The 18507-nt window shown below is 42.1% G+C and overlaps 1 protein-coding gene across 6 annotated transcripts in view; it reads left to right on the top strand.

Annotated features, from left to right (window-relative positions):
• MAGI3 (membrane associated guanylate kinase, WW and PDZ domain containing 3) overlaps positions 1–18507 on the top strand; it is a 74996-nt gene that overhangs the window by 49773 nt on the left and 6716 nt on the right. For 3 of the 6 annotated variants that reach the window (XM_069771772.1, XM_069771775.1, XM_069771777.1), the window contains exons 10-19: positions 659–1267; positions 2320–2351; positions 4485–4638; positions 5236–5327; positions 7596–7788; positions 8988–9173; positions 12741–12926; positions 16444–16546; positions 16655–16787; positions 17294–17437. In XM_069771772.1, coding sequence (XP_069627873.1) covers positions 659–1267; positions 2320–2351; positions 4485–4638; positions 5236–5327; positions 7596–7788; positions 8988–9173; positions 12741–12926; positions 16444–16546; positions 16655–16787; positions 17294–17437 — 1832 coding nt within the window. The remainder of the gene's footprint in view (positions 1–658; positions 1268–2319; positions 2352–4484; positions 4639–5235; positions 5328–7595; positions 7789–8987; positions 9174–12740; positions 12927–16443; positions 16547–16654; positions 16788–17293; positions 17438–18507) is intronic. The other 3 variants (XM_069771774.1, XM_069771778.1, XM_069771773.1) reach the window with 2 other exon arrangements.

Genomic DNA, 18507 nt, shown 5'->3' with positions numbered 1-18507 from the left:
TAATAAGAGAGTTACTGTTTTACTGATGCCCAGGCATTTAAATGATAAGACGTTTGCTTGCTGGGAATATTGTATTGCACATGCAAAGTTTCATGATCAAAAGGATGCAAATTATGAAACAAGGTTTCAGGATCTGAAGCCTGCTTCCACTTCATTTTGAAAATACATGCTTAGCCATGTGTGGCAAGAGTGTAAGAGTACGGAACGTGTGTGAGTGCAATCCTAGCTTAAGTTCAGCCAGTCCTAAAATAAACATATGACCCCCTCCCCAAAAAATCCGATTTATTCTGGATTGAGTTTAGCATGCTGTACAATATGAATTAAAGTAGGAGACATCTGCTTGCAGTAGTATGCCTGCACTACTTCATCTCCTGTGGCTGTAGAGTATCATTTTTTAAATCTGCTGCAGATTAAACTTTATATATTTAGCAAACTGTGTGTTCTGAGATGAAATAGAATAAATGCAAAGAGGAAATCCCTTATGCTTTTTGGCAACAGATAGCCAAGAGGCAATAGCCCAGCCACCATTCATTATTAGTTTTGGAGACTGCACAGTGATTTCCTCCCGTTAGGCTTTTGTTCTGAGTCTCAGAACACAAGACAGGTGTGGATGGTTTCGTTTCTCATTTTGACACTGTTGAACTTTCTTTTGTAACAGGTGATGTCATTGTAGACATAAATGGAAGTTGTGTCCTTGGCCATACCCATGCAGATGTTGTCCAGATGTTTCAGCTAGTTCCTGTCAATCAGTATGTGAACATGACTTTGTGTCGTGGTTATCCTCTTCCTGATGACAATGAAGACCCTGTGGTAGATATAGTGACAGCTACGCCTATTATAAACGGACCGCCTGTGACCAAAGGAGATGTTTGTGTGACCAGCCAAGATTTAATAGCAGGAGCAGTTGTGTTGGACCAGAATGGAAAAGTGGGCCCTATGTTGGTCAATGGTCGTCTGAATGGCCCTTCCATGGATACAACTGAGCAGAGGATCTCTCTTGCATCTTCAGGAGGCTCTCAGCCAGAGCTGGTCACCATTCCTCTAGTCAAAGGTCCTAAAGGCTTTGGGTTTGCCATCGCAGACAGTCCCACAGGACAGAAGGTGAAAATGATTTTAGACAGCCAGTGGTGTCAAGGCCTTCAGAAGGGGGACGTAATCAAGGAGATTTGCCATCAGAATGTACAGAGCTTGACACATCTGCAGGTGGTGGAGGTACTGAAGCAGTTTCCAGTAGGAGCAGAGGTGCCGCTGCTTATCTTAAGAGGAGGTACGTATGTGAATTTACACTTGTCGTATATGGTTATATGCTTTTTAAAAGTCCTCTTTTAGTGCAATATCTAAATGGTGTCCAGTCTTGACAGCTATGTAGCAGCTTATTATGTCTCTGAGCCATTATGTTCTAAGTTTAATTTATACCCCTGAGTGTTTGGGGTGAGAGCATGTTGCTAGGGTTTTGGTTGGGTTTTTTGTTTGGTTGTTTGGTGGGTTTTTTTCCAAAAAATTTTATTATGATATGTTTATGCAGTCTCTTCCAAGTGTCTAGGGAGTGCTAAAGCAAAAATGCAGTCTCAAGCATAATACAAAGCATATGATGGACAGAGTTCTCTGAGGCTTTACAAATGTATTCCAGTAACTGTTAGCTGTAATGGACAGGTGATTACAGGAGACAGAAAAAAACATCTGCGGTGAGGAGGAGCTGATCACTGGAAATACCAGAAAAATTCTCATTTTTGCATTTGCATATTTATACATCTTCATTGACTGTCAGTCATGGACCAGAATGTGTCTTCTCCCCAAAAACTGACCAGTAGATAGCATGCATTTGCCAGAAGGAGCTGAATGAATTATGAAGCAACGTGTGGCTGCTTAGTGTCCGTTTAAGCTTCTATTGTAGCCCTGAGAGTGTCACTGCAAACAGTCACCGACATTTGCAAAAATCTCCAGATCTTTTTCTGTATAAATGCTACTATTCTTTAATCAGCTAAGGATATAATTACATTTCTTTGGTAGCAAGTGAAATTCCTCTAGACAAATTCACAAAGTCTCCGTATCCAATGAACTGATGTGTGGTTTGGTTGACCAGTGTCTAGCAAAAAGAGAAATAGGTATTTTTCATTGTTGTACAGCTAGCAGTTCTAATTTGAGATGTCTGTGAAGTGATGTTTTTTGTCAAGTGAACATTCATTTTGCCATTTAAAAAAAGACTGAATAAGCAGTTGTTATTTTTAACCCAGGAGCAGCTGATTATATTGCCTTAATGCTGTTCAAACTTCTGGTGAGCTAGTATTGAAATTGCTTTCTACATTGTATTTTCTTCAGGTCCACCCTCACCTACTAAAACTGCCAAAGGGGTGAGTATTAGTGATGTATTTAAATTTGTTTCTGATGGAGAATATTCAGGGGGTTTTGGTTGCAAAACAGACTCATAAATATGGTCTACTTAACACAAAAGATTCCTTTGAGTTGTTTAATGGCGTGATGGGTGTGTCTCTCCTTAATACTGAAGAATCAAGAATGCAGCAAAGATCTTTTATGACAATGGATGTATTGTTGATTTGTCATGATTTTTAAATATGACATTGCCACTTAAGTTCTATCATTATTTCCTTTTTTTGCACTATACTGGAAGCTGCTATCTGTGCATGTTTTGACCTGCTTTTGTAGTCTCATCTCCTCTGGATTTTAGTCCCTGTGATAATCTGAAAGATGAGTTATCAAAACCATGTTTACTCAGCTGGTACAAATTCATTGTCTTAACTAACTGCTGTCAGAATACCCATTAAAAGGGAAACAAAATAGTTACCTATGTTTTTTCTTCATTGCTAATTACCTGTATTAAAGTGAAATGGGATTTTTAAAGCAAATTTATAACACTTTGATATTTCTCAATCCTTGCATAGAATTAACGGACTGGTTAGTACTTCCTTCTTAAAATGCTTGCTTGAATCCTTATTTTCAGGAAGTCTCTATGTAGCGGTACATTTCTAGTTTGATACTCATTATTCCTGGAAGTTCAATCTGTTGGGATATCTTATACCTAGTATAGCTAATAAATAAGCTCAGTAAAGAATTGTTGGGTTTAATAAAATACCCTCTGATTTGATAATGCTGATAGTAATGCATATTTTTGTCATGAGCACTTTTATGAATTAGGCTAGTTGGTGAACAGAGCTGTTCCTTTAAAAATGTTTCTTCTACAGAAAAAAACTATTTCATTTTAGGAAAACCCCATTACCAGGATGTAGATGTAGCTTCTGTCTTTGTCCTGCTGTTTGATTATTTAAGTCGTATCCCAGCAGTGGGATAATGTGAGCACACAAGTTCAGTGCACTTGAAACAGACTGCACTCAATAAGATTTGCAGATTCAGTTCCTTGCAGTTGTCCAGCTGCCCACACTAAATAAATCGGTGCATAAATCTCTGCAGTTTGAGGATGCAAGCCTTGTCAGTGTGGCTCCCATGTCAGTGCACTCTGTGCAGGCATGCTAAAAATACTACGGACTCGGGGACTGGCATTCCAGCACACGTGCAGTAGCAACTTCCCATGGAGCGCTCGATGTTCAGTGGCATTAAGCAGCATGGCAAAATAATTGAGTTAAAAAGGGCAAGTTCTTGTGTTTGCAAACTTGCAAGAAGTGTCAAAGTGCTAAATTGCTTGGAGGGGGTTTCTTCCACTCTTCATAGAAGGGCATATCTAAGTCTGTTCTGCTTTTGCTTTTGTTTAACATGCACAGATGCATGCACACTACCATGTTACAGTTTTCCAGGTTGGGTTTCAGCCCAGAATAAGTATTTGGAGTTACTTTAGTGCATAATGGATTGGAAATTAGGGTGAGTGGCCACAAGGATGCTTGGTGTTCTTTCTTCATGAAATAGTAAAAGGAGTGTTGCAGCTATCAGATCATAAAAGAAAAATGCAAATACTGAATTACTAATGCCTCACCCTACCCAAGTGTATTCCTCCTGTTCAGTATTTGTAATGCCACTGGGATACCTGCAGCAAGCAACCTGATGTTGGGCACACCTCGTGCTCTTGTTTGGATGTGGTTTGGCTGTGGGCAGGAGGCACTGCCTGTGGAGCAGCTCTCACTCGTGGTGGTGGACCGTGGTCCAGAGCCTGGCGGGTGCCTGCAGAGGAATCTGTCTCTTCTCCAGACATGACTGGTCCTGCACACCCTGCTTCAGCTCACATGTCTGTAACCAGCAGGAACTGGCTAGCTTTACCCATCTCTGAGCATCAGTCCCTTCAAACCCCCTTTCTAAGCCCAGTCTTCAGTAGAAATCTGTGGCCTGATGAGGGCGACTTCAGTAGTCCAGTCAGACACATACAGTGGAAAAGCTACGTTGAGTTGTAATAATATTCCCCTATTCCCTTGTGTTGCCCTGCATTTCACTTCTGCATGATGTTCTTTGTGCGCAGAAGTACACAAGTTCAGTTACGCTTTTGATTTAATATGCATTTTGTGGGGTGGTGTCTCTTTCAGAAGGACAAGCAGGACAGTTCTGGGAGTTTGGAAGCTGTCGGTGATCCCATCCCACAGCCAATGCCATTTCCACCCACTGCTGTACGACCAGGCTCTCCTAAACTGGACCCTTCGGAAGTCTACCTGAAGTCTAAGACTATATATGATGACAAACGTGAGTATATCAACTTCAACGTGGAAATATTCAATTATGAAGGAATTTTTTCCTTGTTATATGTGTGGTAAAACTACTGTGACTTTCGTATTGAGTTTGTTAACCTCCTGTAGATCAAACATTTTGAGAAATGCGTCAGTCGTACAGAAACTAGAAAACTGTGGAACACCTTTTTCAAAAAAAGATACAATATGTTTCAACCATTATTACAATAAAACAGTTAAACACAGAAATGGTCTCAAGGATGATCTAGTTCTGAAGTACACTGAAGTAGACCTGACCATTTCAGAGTTTATAGAAGGTAGCTCTGAGTTGTATTACAGACTGGCTTTTATCCTGGCCCACTGTACAAATGCAGCTGTGGTTTCTCCTTTGGCATTTGTTGATCTATCCTTTCCTTTTTCAGCCTTTTCTTGAAAATTTATTTTTCTGTTTTGGGAAAAGAATGTCACTGAAGATTTGACTGTTTGAATTATTTACTGTATTTCTGGTTACTGCGTTCAGTCAATGAGAAGAGTCAGAATGCACCACCAAAGCATGAACTTTCAATGATCAAAGATAGCTCCTTACATGTTTTGAAATGTTACTTTGTCTTAGCTCCAAACACAAGAGATCTGGATGTTTTCCTGCGAAAACAAGAGTCAGGCTTTGGTTTCCGGGTGCTTGGAGGGGATGGACCAGATCAGCCTGTAAGTGAAACTGTTTACAGTTACCTATGTGTTATCTTACAGTATTACCATTGGAATGACTCCTACTCTGTCATCCTCATTTCTCTCTCGTTCTAAACAGTTCAGTGATGGCAAAATTGATCAATTCAGTAATTGCCTTTTAAAGATCAAGAGTTGGTTCAGATTACCTTTCTTTTTTTCCTCTTCGTGGCTGACTTTAATCTGCAAGGCTCCCGTGCCCTTTCCACTATCTAGAGTCTGTCTTTGGCAGCGGTTTTCTGTGTCAGGCTGGTAATACTGATGGTGTTTCTGTAGTTGTTGCTGTGTCTTGGGAGCACTCAAAAGGGCAGTGCTGGAACCCAGCCTTTGCCTGTTTCCACCTGATCCCAATGGTGGTCTTGGCACAAAATGCGCCCTGGCAAAGCTCAGTGCGCTTTGCACGTTGGCGCATGCTGGGGAGTAGATGAGTGGAAGGAAGCGGCTGCTTACCCTGCAAAAATTCTGTCAGGCCATTCTTTTGAATACAGCCCAGTGAAACGAGGAGAGATTTGGGATTGTGTTGCACCCTTTTTTCCCACCTCTCCCACCGAATTTTTGAAAATGCATTTTGTTCCATCAGTCATTGTGGTTTCTGGTGGATTTGTCTCAAGGAGACAAGTACAGCCTTTCCAGTGCACTCTTTCAGGCTTTTATTTGCCTTGTGTTTTTCCCTCTCATCTCGGAAAATACAAAATGTGGTACTTCAGGATTTTTGTGAAAGCCTGGAAGCAGAACCTGTTAAGACTGGCTTCCTCCTGCAAATGGATATTGGTATTGTTTTACATTGTAACTGGTATCAAAATGTAGCTCTAATGTTTGCACAATAGGAAGAATACTAGTTAGTGCCTAGTTTGCTTTAACCTGGTCAGTGGCTAGAGTTCAGTTATGATTTTAAGTCGTCAATGTAGTTGTGTTTCCTGGCCTCAGCCTGCAGAGCTGTTGCAGTTGGACTTGGATGACTCTCTGCTTGAGAGGTCATTGCCAAGGAATGGTGGAGTTGGAGGCAGATGGGTAAATGCCAGTGCAGAAACCCCTGGGTAGTCTGTCCCTCTGATGGCAGGCTTTAGGAGACTTCCTCCATTTCCAAAAAGGCAAAAGTTTTTCTCTGGGAAGAAGTGCTAAGACTTGTACCGTATGTCAGGGGCCGTTCCTTCAGCTGTCAAGTTAAGAGGAAAAGCTTTTGGAATAGATACTCATAGATTGTTTTCTGATTACAGTTAAGGAGTATGGTTTTTTCCATTCACAGCTGTGATCCAGTGCTAGCCTTTTTTTTTTTTTTCCTCCTCTAACATGCATTTAAACAAAAAGGAAGAGCAAAACCAAAGAATTTTACTTCTGTGCACTTTATAGCATTTGTGGTGTTTTGTTTCCATAACAGCCATAGCTGTTGGTAAGTGTCAGGCTGATGTTGTGAATCCTGTGTACAGATGATGTGCCCACCATTGCTTAACCTCCAACGAGTACTGGCTTAATTATTCTTAATCTTTCATTTAACCTGAATGTTATTCTAGCATGTGAAATAGTGTGTGGCATTCTTATCTGTGTTATATTTAGTAGCACTTTGAGGTGGGGGTAGACAAAATTGCTAAGGGAAGTGTAGCTGTTTGAATTCATTATCTAATCACCAAAAGCTGTTCACTGAAAAAACCTTGAAGCATGGAACTGTCTGAGCAGCTTTTCAGAAGTAAAACCAAGTTCTTTTGAAAGCTTTTGCTTCTTCCCCAATCACTCTGGCCTGGTCTTCATAAAAAAAAAAAAAAAAAAACCAAACAAAAAAAACCAACAACAACACTGAAACACCCCAAAAAACCCAAACCAAAACAAACAAAAAAAATCCCTAGAATAAGTAGAACGAATGAGAGGCTTTTGTTTCAATAATGTCTGGGAAATCATGTTTGTAATAAGTACATAGTGCATGCTTATGTCAAAAGTTGGGCTTTTTAGCAAACTGAAAAATATGCTCAAGAGATAGCAATGCTTCCAGAATTCATGTAAATAAAGATTAAAAATGTCCCCAAACTTTTAAGTATTTACTGAATGCTTTGAGCCCCCAATTTGTAGCCACTGAGTCAGCTTGTGCTAAGTACACTCACTGGCTGTGTTTCTGCTAGAATTGGACAGTCAGATAATCTTTAAAAATACCTTCCCAAAAGCCCTCATCTGTCTGGATTCACCTGGATTCCAACCATTACGTGTTCTGATGAGTTCATGTTCTGCCGTTCAAACCCCTTGACTCTGCTCTGCTGACAGATTTATATTGGAGCCATAATCCCATTGGGAGCAGCAGAAAAAGACGGCAGGCTTCGAGCTGCGGATGAACTGATGTGTATTGATGGGGTCCCTGTTAAGGGGAAGTCACACAAACAAGTTTTGGACTTAATGACCAGTGCTGCACGGAATGGTCAAGTGCTGCTCACAGTCCGGAGGAAGATCATCTTTGGTGGTATGTGTCTGTCTGTCTGGAGAGGGTACTGCAGGACACAGATCTGGCTAAACTTAATGTTTTTGTAATCAAATCAATTAAAGCTGCTCTGAAACTCATCAATTATTGCACTAGAGCTGAGCAGCCTGAGATTCAGGAGGGTCAGCTATAATTCTGAGTAAGTGGAGAAAAGCAGAATTTAATAAGCTGATGCTTTGGTGCTTGCTGGTTTGCACTGCTCACACAGGTAAGGCTCTGAAAATTATGATGGCAGTGGTGTTTTCTTCAAACCTTTTTGCAGATATTAGTTAGAACAGCCACTAATGCTATGCAAATGGAGTAATAACACAATCTCTTTTCTGTACAGCATGCTGTATTCTGAAGTCTTTTGACATGTTATGTGTAGCAAGAGTAAGTGCATTCAAACCAGAGATGATGTCGGGCAGCATCTTGTGATTCTGCTGTTTTAGATCACTGTCCAGATTGGCAGTGTACAGAAGATTATTGTCCTTGACTCAATGATGCTGATCATATGAATGATAGAGCTGGGATGGGGTTCAGGAGTACTGATAAGTCCCCTGTGCCAATTAGCAACCAGTATTGCTTTTCCATTGCATTATTCAACCATTAATTCTGAGTATATACAAGTAAAAGGAAAAAGTATTTTAAGATCAGTTCTCAATTTCTTTAAGATGCCTTCTGATAGATAGCTACTTCAGGACCAAAATGTTGTACGTTTCCTAAAAGAAAGCCTGGCTTCAGTCTTCAAACTGCCTTTTGAAAAATGTTTCCATTGTTCCAAGTAAACAGTTATTCCTCACTTAAGATAGCAATAGTTGTAGTTTGTAGCAGGATCTCTGCTGTAGGTCTTGTAGTTGTAGCATGCAGAAAGGCCGTTATGGTTTTTTTTACTATAAGAAGGCATCAGATCGCTCTGACAGAGTCTGGGTACACACTGCCAAGTCTGTTTGTGTGCAGCAGGCTTTCCTTGCATAACTGTGCATACCTGTGTAGGACTCTGGGCCTTCGAATGCTTTGTCCTGCATCTGGTTTCTATTTGATCCAAACTGTATTGTTAATAAACTCACCCCTTACTTTCCCAGGCAGGCAGTGTTTCCTTATGCTGGCACTGATACTGAGATGTACAGTTTTGTAGTAGCTGCTTGGTAAAACAGCAGTATTGGTTTTTCCTTATTTGTGGTTTGTCTGTTACCTGCAAGGGGAAAAGCAACCGGAGGAGGAAGAGTTGCAGCCTGTCTTGACGCAAAACGGCTCTCCCCGACTGAATCGGGTAGAGTTTGCAAACCAGCAGTCCCCAGAGGTCTATGATGTCCGTCTGCAGCGGAAGGAAAATGAAGGATTTGGCTTCGTCATCCTCACCTCAAAGAACAAACCTCCTCCTGGTGGTAAGCACCGTGTTCTGGTGACGTTGTCACTGCCTGGCCTCACTGCATCGTGTTTGTGCCAAAGCTGCTGCTGGCATTAGCAGGCATGAGCAGGGCTGCAGCTTCTTCAGGCACTTCTCTTTCTTTGAAGTGCTGGTGTTATCTACGCAGAGCGCTGCGTAGGTACACTCGTCTTTGATTCATGCTATTTCACAGCCCACCCAGCTGAGGCTTGGTCTGTCTTGCTTCATGTTTATATTCTTTTTCACCCAGCTCTGACATAAGTGGGGAGCAGAGGGAAAGTATATCACACGCAACTAGCCTGTACACAGGAGTGTGCACTTGTCACAGGGCAGTCTTCAGGACGTGGATAGCTGTCAGGCTGTGGTGGTGATGTAGATTCTCACAATGGAAGAATAGTTTCAACCTTGGCTTCGTATTACCTAATCAGGTAGAATTTCTTATTTTGGGGATCTGAGACAGTAGAGACTGCAGTACTTGGAAGAAAGCAGTGAAGCTGTTACTGTCAGACAGATAGGGTTTTGTCTAGGAAGACCATCAAAAAGAAAAAGTAGCATGCTCTGGTACTATGGTTCTGATATATGGACATGGCTTCAGGCATAGTTGTAAAGATAAACAGCAAAATAACCAAGGTTAAAAGCAAAAATAAAAAGAAATATTGTGAGCAGAAGTGAATGAGAGAACCTGCTTGGAGGAAGCCCTGGAGTCTCAGTCAATTAATGGGAAGATCCATGACCCCCTGCACAGGAGCAGGTCTGCTCTGTGTAATCAAGTGCATTTGTATTCCTCATGCTGATGGCTGCTACTTACCTCGTAGTGCCATGTAAAGGCTATTGAATATTTTTGGCATGAGGGAGCGAGTAGGGTCATCTTTCTGAGATTCATTCCCTTTGGCCATCAGGTTTGGGTTATCTGTGGCAGCCCTCAAAATACAAGCCAGCTCAGTGTGTTCACCCACAAACGAACTCAATTCACTGACATTAAGGTACAGATAACTCCTGAAATCCTTACTCGGTTCCTTTAGTTCCTTAGTGTAAATCACCCTTCTGAAACTTCCTCAGCTGGTTCCAGAGAGACGTAACCATGGCTTGAAAGTGTGTCTCTCTTTTTATTGAGCCTCAGACACTTTCTTCTGTTTTTCCACTTCATTTTACTGCACAAAGAAAAAACAGCAGGAGCACAGAAAAAAACTGATTCTAAATAACATTGTGCTGAATTCATATGATATATATTTAGAGTGTGACGCAGTCTTGGCTCAGACAATACCTTTTCAAGAATGTTAAAGCCAGCCGCTCTGGAAGTGCCTGGCGCAGTGGGACGGCGCAGTGGCAGTGGTCCATGCTTGGAGCTACTGTCGGGTTCCCATGGCAGCAGCAGGGCAAGCTGTCACCCTCCTGTGCATGATGCTGTGCAGATAATTGTGTCCTGTGTCAGAGTGGCCATGGGTTGATGGTGTGTTGTCTGGTCAGTCAGATATTAAGAAAAAATACTGTAAGAAGAATTATTCTATAACATTGGTATTCTAATATAATATGACTGTACTACAAACAACGTTTTTGTCTGAGGATCTGGTGCAAATCCCTGTTTATTTGATACTAGAACTGAAAGGAGAAGACAACTGAAACCAATTCCAGTGCTGAAAACATAAGCCCTGTGGTCTGGGCTGTTTCTAACACACAGGAAAAGAGATGCTAGTGCTTCCACAGGCTGTGCTGTGCAGAACTTTGCAGTGCCACAGTTTAGAAGAACACAGTAGCTTCATGTTAAAGCCAGGATATTTTAAAACAAGTAATCAGCAATTGAGTCTGCAACCCTGCAGTGCTTTACTCTTCACAGTTGGCTCTTAGGTTTATAGTACTTAAAAAAAGTCTATTAAGGGAAGTGTAATTAAAATTTAAACTCATGGTAGATGCTAGAAGGCATCAATGTCTGTTCTTTCACAGTAACTTCTGTGTGCGCTAGCTCATTAAAACAATCCTTGATGGCTTTTTAATCTTGGGTGGCTGATGACACTGTGAAAGTGTTTCAGATTTGCTGTCATAGTTTTGAAAAGCCAGCTGGTAATCCTGACAGCGGCATAATGTTCCTCACCTCTCCGGTCCCTCAGAGAAAAGCATGTTTGGGAGAGCAGCAACTACAGAAAACAGGTATCCATCAAACCCACTTCAGGCTTTGGAGGTGCAAACAGGCTTTTACATGAAGTACCAGGAACAGCATTTATGAAACATGGAGGTCAGTCTGGAGAGGTGTTTGGAAATAAGTTACAAAGGAGCAGTGCAGCAGTTCCTGTGCAGAAGAGCCTTTATGAGGGGTTTGGGAAGGACAGGAGCCAATTTTGCTGTGCTTTCAGGCATCCAGATGAATGAAAGGCTGTTTTAGACGCATGGAAAAGCATGCTGACTGATGTGCTTTGATGTAATGTGAATCTGCTCTGTTGAGGCCACGTCAGCAGGCAGGCAGCTCAACGAACCACTCTTTTGCCCCAGGTTTTGGTAGGCTTCTCCCATCGCAATGGTATCTCACTGGCTGCTGAGTGCCATCTGCAGTGCTGACGTTCGGGTCAGCAAACCGTAAAACAAGATCTCTCCCCGAGCACCAGCACGGCTCTTGGCGGGGAGAGTGCAGGAGCTGCCGGGGCCGTGCTCTCCCACGGGAGAGGTGCTGGAGGAAGCACCACGCTGGAGTGGATCATCCCTCCCTTCATGTGCCTCTTTAGTTCTGCTCATTCCTGCATCTGTGTTCTGCTCTGGGAAGGTAACTAAAAGCAGTCGTCTTTCCTTCTGCTTCTCATAAAAGTCCCTTCTCCCTGTTTTGTCTTTTCTGGCCCCATTGCTTTGGCCTCTAGAGGAGCCTGTACACAGAGCAGAGTGTCACTATGGGACGAACTGAGGAAACCAAGCCAGGAGAGCTAGCTAAAATTCAAGACGATTATTACAGGTGCAAGTTCATCTCGGAGAGCAGGAATAGGGAACTGGTCTGTGCAGAGCTGATGAAGCACATCTTGCTGTGCTGCCTGGGTATGCTGAGGGTCGCTGCTGAAGGTGCTCACCAGGTTACTAAGTCAGTGTCTGGCAGAAGTTTGATTTCCTTTTGAAGTGTATTTAAGGCTTAATTTTTGGTTGTAAGGAGGAAGAGATAACCCATACATCCAGATTTCTAATGACTCTGTTAAACTGGATGTCCATAACTGTCTGAGTCCACACAGTGCTCCAGGGTCTATACGTGAAATGGAAAACAATACAGTGAGTGGCAAAACAAACTGCTTCAGAGAGCTCCTGGGACACGTGGCCTTACTCATCCCTTTGCAGATGTGACCCATTTCCTTCCCGTGTTTCCCTTTAGGCACAACACCTTGTATGTGACAAGGCTGTGCTGTCAGGCCTTGGTGTTTCCATTCACTCTACTGACTGAAGGTTTCTTTGTTACTTGCAAGTTTTTCTTGTGCTAGCAGTGCCGCCCTTTGGAGCAGGAGCGGTCTCTGGGATGTCTGTGGCAATTCTGGGTCTGGGTGATACTTATCTGACATGAATATTAATTGTGTTGCTGTCCCTGTTCTTGATTTCCTAGTGATTCCTCACAAGATTGGGCGAGTTATAGATGGGAGCCCAGCTGACCAGTGTGGGAAACTGAAAGTGGGAGACCGCATCTCGGCGGTGAATGGTCAATCCATCGTTGAGCTCTCACATGACAGCATAGTGCAGCTGATCAAGGACGCAGGGAACGTGGTGACTCTGACTGTCGTGGCTGAGGAAGGTAAGGAGGGCGTGCGGCTCCGGCAGGTGGATGGGTCCTACCACACTGCCAAAGTCTGATGTTTGTAACTTCTGAGGTTAATTCACTTAAAGTGGAGTTTTTTAAGATGTTTGGGAAAAAAAAAAAAAAAGTGAAGCTCATCTGTTTGCTGTGGAAGAGCTGAAGGCAGGTGGGGTAGAGAGAGACAGCTGCCAAGGTGGTTATACTGAAAAATAAGATGCAGCTATTAACAATATGATGCAGGGTAAGGGAAATTCTCATGGATTCTCATGTGAGAGACTGCTGCTCACATGGAAACATGTCCTGTGCAGACCTTGCATTCAACCAAAGGGTTGAATTCCCCCTCTCCTGGGGGAGCTGTAGCAGACATGCGATGATACTCAGAGAGAAAAATCTTCTCGCCTCTGGACAGTGCCTGTCTCTTGCTGCTGCAGTCGCTGCCAGGAGCTTTGTTCCAGATGAGGCAGGTACCCCTGGGATGCTCTGGAGCAGCTCTGCTGGCCAGAGGTAGGGTGCTCTAAGGCCGCAGGGACACCTGCTTTCCATATCCTCTCCATTTAGGCACTCAGAGTTTTTCCTTCCTGCTATGTTAAAATACACAAATTGCCTAATGCTGCATCCCTGGGATACAACAGAAACATCCTGTAGTTCTGTCTGCCAAAACTACCCTTTGAAAAATGGTCACATTCCACCATGAAAACCTTGCTCAGGGTTTTCCTGCAGAGCCTCCCAGGCTGCTAGCAAATTCTTCACACGCAGCTGCCATGTCATCTAAGCAGTAAAGTGAGTATTTGTGACTGCAAAGTCCCATCTTTAGAGACTATATTTTTAATGAAAGCTCCCATGCAACACTGCATTCAATATGGTATTGTTTCTACACAAACAGTTCACTATAAATATGTAAAATCCAATCATTTGAAGAGAAAAGCTGTTTTCCAACCCTGCTTACCACTGCATTTTTCTGGATTGCTGCTTGTGGGTTTAATTAAACTTGCTATCATTGTTTTGGTAGAAAGTTGGCTTTCTTCACCTTTTAAATAATAAATACCTAAAGCCAGAATGTGAATAAAGTCAACAGATGATTCTCTAATTTCATGTTCATTGCAAATATTTAACATGCTATCTCAGCCTGTAATACAGAATTTCAAAGACTTAATTTTCCTTTTTGTTAATGCTTGAAGCAGAGATACTTCTATAAATTGTTACTTTTCTGTTAAGATTTTCATGTTTATCAAATCTAATTCTTTCCAGTTTGAAGGGACACACCTCAAAGCAGTTGCCCAGGGCAATGTTTGTAATGCAAATGAAGTTTGAGTTGATTGCATTAGATCTGTTTCTCTGGGGCTCTTAATCAGCTTTGTTTTCAAAATAAGCTTTCTGAATATAACATTTTTGTCCCTTATTTATGTATGACCTTACCTTACCTGGACTCTGTGTGAGAACTTTTCCCACTTCCTCAATTACAGATTTGGAGCCAAAATGTAGAGATAAAACAAGAACCTGAGGAGAATCAACAAAGAGATTTAAAAAAAAGTCTGTAGCAGGTGATAAAACTAGACTGAGGAGACCAGTTAGAAAAAATGTGCGGCTTAGAGGAGCTGGAGTTGGCGTGTTTCAGATGTAAAGAATTTTGTGACAATGAAGGAGAGAGAAGCAGAACCTGTTCCACTGAAATGGGAATACATCACCACTTTAAAATTCTCCTTGATATAGCTGGAGAAGTACAGTTTAGCTCACAGCATAAGCCTCCCTACAGCAGACTCCCGTGGAAGGCCAGAGTGGATGTGAATTAGTCAGGGCTTCAGGCGTTTTCCCCACTGGGTTGCAGGGGGAGAGCTGAGCTTCACAGAGATGGTTCACGAGACAGTGGTTAACACCAAGGAAGATGCAAGATGCAGCTCCAAAGAGAAAAATACACATTTTGCCAGAAGCTGTTCAGCGTCACAAAGCATAAACCCTAACAGAGTTTGCTGTTCCCCAGTGCATCATCTTCAGTGCTGTCCTCTGAGACTGGCAATGAAAATACTGCCTTGTACCCCTTCCCTCTCCCTTCTAGCTTTCACAAATGTGTGATCTTTGCTTTTCATACGAATAAACGAATTCCACGTCATGCGCCAGAAGACATTCTTTAACATTTTTCACAAAAGCAGGAGCCTGTCAGCTTTTGTCATGTATTAGCTGGAAACACAAGAGAGCAGGCTGAAAAGAGAACTGGAGAATTTGTACAAACAGATGGCATTTTTCTTGTCTGTGCTTCTAAATTAAAACTCTGAGCATAAACTAGGAGTAAAAGTTGACATTTTGTCTCTAGAGAAAAACCTCTTTAAGGCATGTCACAGTAATAGCACCAAGCAGTCCTGTGAAGGACTTGGGAGGTCTTGCATACCTGAGAAATTCAGTCTAATAATGTGTATTATGTTTTCCTTCCCTTAAGATGCTTGAGCACTTTGTATATTTTACTAGCGTTTGTTTGTTTGTAACAGAAATGTAGTATGTGACACACCTAACAGAGGACTGGAACACCTCTAGTTTTGGTGCTTGGGATTTTTTTTTTTTAACCCTTGGAAGGAAAAGGAGTTTATTAGTTTATAATTCAACAAATAAGTTCATCTTAGGCCACTACTTGCCATTTCAGGTTCTAGCTAAGAGGCAGCTTTTTGTGTAGACTATGGTTCAGTACTCTTAAGTAACAAGAGACATTTTTTATCCCGAAATATGTTTTTTTCATAAATGCACTGGATTTATTGTAAAGTGCACAATTACTGTATTTTGTGTGGAAGGGAAAATAATCTTAAGCTATTTTAAAAGATTTTAATAAAATGTCATTATAATTTATTTAGCCTTTCGGAGAGGGCAAAACACTTTAAAATTCTCTTTGATAACATGTCAGTGAATTAGTCCCTCCAGTGTGGTTGTGGGACCAGTTCATAACCTTTCCTATAGCTGACTGGTAGCAAACTCTCCACTGTGCCTTAAATGAGTTGACAGTTTCCCTCCTTTGTTGGGGTATTCACCTCTGAATCCTCATTGCTCCTGCAGATCCTCATTCTCCTCTTACTTTTAAAAAGGGATATGTTCTCAGAGGGACATTATTCTTAATCTCTTAGAAAATTTTATTATATTGAATATCCAAACCAACTTCATGGATCTGACTAGCCCTAATCCCTTCTGGCCTTCATCAACTTCCAGAGAGTCTAAAACCCTTCTGGTCATGTCTAGTTCAGTTAAAATTGTGTTGTTTTTCTGAGGAAAAGCAACGTAGGTAAGAATAAAATTCCTAGGAATTTATTCCATGGAACCAGTGAACTACACTTGGGTTCCTGGCATATGGTGTTAGAACCTGCAAAATCTTCTTCACCTTGTGACTGTGGTGGGCTCAGCTCAATCTGAGATGCTGTGGCAGTAGCATCCTTAGAAACAGCAGACACAGCACTGATGGTCACCGTGGTCTCGTGGTGAGGATGCCTAGCTTTATATTTGGGAAATTCTCTTTGTTGATTTTGTTTGAATTTATTAGAACACCGTGGTCCTCCATCAGGAACAAACTCCGCCCGGCAGAGTCCAGCTCCACAGCACCGACCACTGGGATCAACGCAGATCAACCCTTCTGGCGCAGACAGGTACAGTGCTTTTGGATTTGGCAAAAGGAACTGAGAACAGCTAGAAAAGCTTGACCAGAGGGGTTGTTAATGCAAAGGTAACATCCACATCCTTTTATCTCTGTGTAGGGGAGCTACGGAAAGTGAAGCTGGAAAAGAAGTTTCAAATAGTTACAGGCTTTCCTGGCCCGAGCATAAGCACTTGACACAGTCTGATGCTGGTGTTGCTTCAGTTATTGGTAGCCGTCATTCCCAGGTACAGGTAACCGTCCAGAGGGTGCAGAGACATGCAAAATAGTCGTTCGTCAAGACACTACAGTGACATTGCCACAGAATATTCGGAAGCAGAATGATAAAACCTGTCCCTGTCAGACGTGGGTAGAAAAGTTGCATATAAAAATGCACTAAAGTGTTTCACAGAATGTTTTTGCTCATGTTCTAAATTTTATTATCATCTTAGTATAGTGGAATACTCATAAATATAAAAGAAACAGAAAATGCTTGCAATGGGGCTACTACAGACCCTTTCACAAGGTTTCTTAAAGAAATTTCATGCATATCTAAAACTTAGAAGGAAAAATGTTCTGTATGTTTAGACTTAGACTGAAACCATTACATGTAGTCATACATGAGTTGTGATTAATTCAGTGTAAATCATGAATTGCACGTTTCTCAAAATACAGAAATGTGTGAAGCACTTCTCCAGAAAAACAAATACTTAAATCTGCCTACGAGTCCTCATCTTTTTTTCTCTGACTTACCGCACAGAATCCTGGCTGTTTCCCAGTAGAGCTGGAAAGGGGCCCTCGAGGATTTGGATTCAGCCTTCGAGGAGGAAAGGAATACAACATGGGCTTATTCATCCTTCGACTTGCTGAAGATGGGCCAGCTGTCAAAGATGGGAGAGTACATGTGAGTTTGTCTTCTCTAATCAATTTGTTGATCAAGTTGGCCTTTTGGCACATTAATTCACCTGCAGTGGCAGCAAACTTTGTTCTTTCATGAGTGTAGGGTCCCAGCAGGTAGAACAGCATCAGGACAGCTGCCCTTCTTCCAGCTGTTACTGTGCAGTGACAGCAAATGCTGTGGCGGTAGGCTTTTAAAGGAGAAATATATGAACAGCTCTGGCTGTCCAAAATGAACTGTCCATCCATGCTTGAGTTACAATAATGTACGTGTCCCAGGGTGTAAGCAGCAAATACTCAGGATACTTCAGGACCCCAGACAAGAAATTGCAGTGGAGCAGAAAGCCAAAAGGAGAATCACTGTCCAAGTTAGTGAATTTGTAAGAAATGTTTGTGTGTACATGGTGCTATTGCTGTTCTGTGCAGTGTTTGAAGATACAAGCCTAACTTTTTTCAAAGCTTATTATGTTAATTCTAATGTTTGTGTAAGGAATTCACTTTCAAATATTGTAGTAAAAGCAAAACATATGGGTACAATAGCAAAGAACAATGGTAGATGGTACGTGAGCATCTGTGACTACTGCCCAGAGCTGAATTTTCAGAGGCTGGAGGGTGAAGCTGAGCCAGGTGCCCGTGAGATGCCATCCCCATGCAGTCCTGGTGCTTCGCTGCACATACGGCCACTGGCACAAGGCTCTGCCTCCATTTGTGCTATAGCTTGCAGAATAGGGCTGACACAGATTCTTGCTGGGACTACTGTGGGGCTTAACTGGATGTGAAATTCTAGGTATTGTTAGTTTCTATTATCCTAATTCTTTACAGTAATTAGCTTTTTTCCCCTCATGCTTGAGAGACTAAATGAATGTAGTGTTCAGTACGAATATTTTCTCTTGTATTGCTTCAAGTGGTGGTACGCTAAGCTCCAGGGCTTTGCTTCCAGGGCAGGAGCAACCAAAAGGTTTCCAGCTGACTGCACTCTGCTTCGCATAGATGACCTGTGCCAAGGCAGGGGTTGGTGGGGGGACTGCAATAGCAAGAGATTGCTGAAAGCACTCCAGCTCCCACATGTTGACTTTC

This window comes from Haliaeetus albicilla, chromosome 26 (assembly GCF_947461875.1).
Source record: "Haliaeetus albicilla chromosome 26, bHalAlb1.1, whole genome shotgun sequence".
Lineage (NCBI taxonomy): Eukaryota > Metazoa > Chordata > Aves > Accipitriformes > Accipitridae > Haliaeetus > Haliaeetus albicilla.
This window is presented reverse-complemented; position numbering and strand designations above follow the sequence as displayed.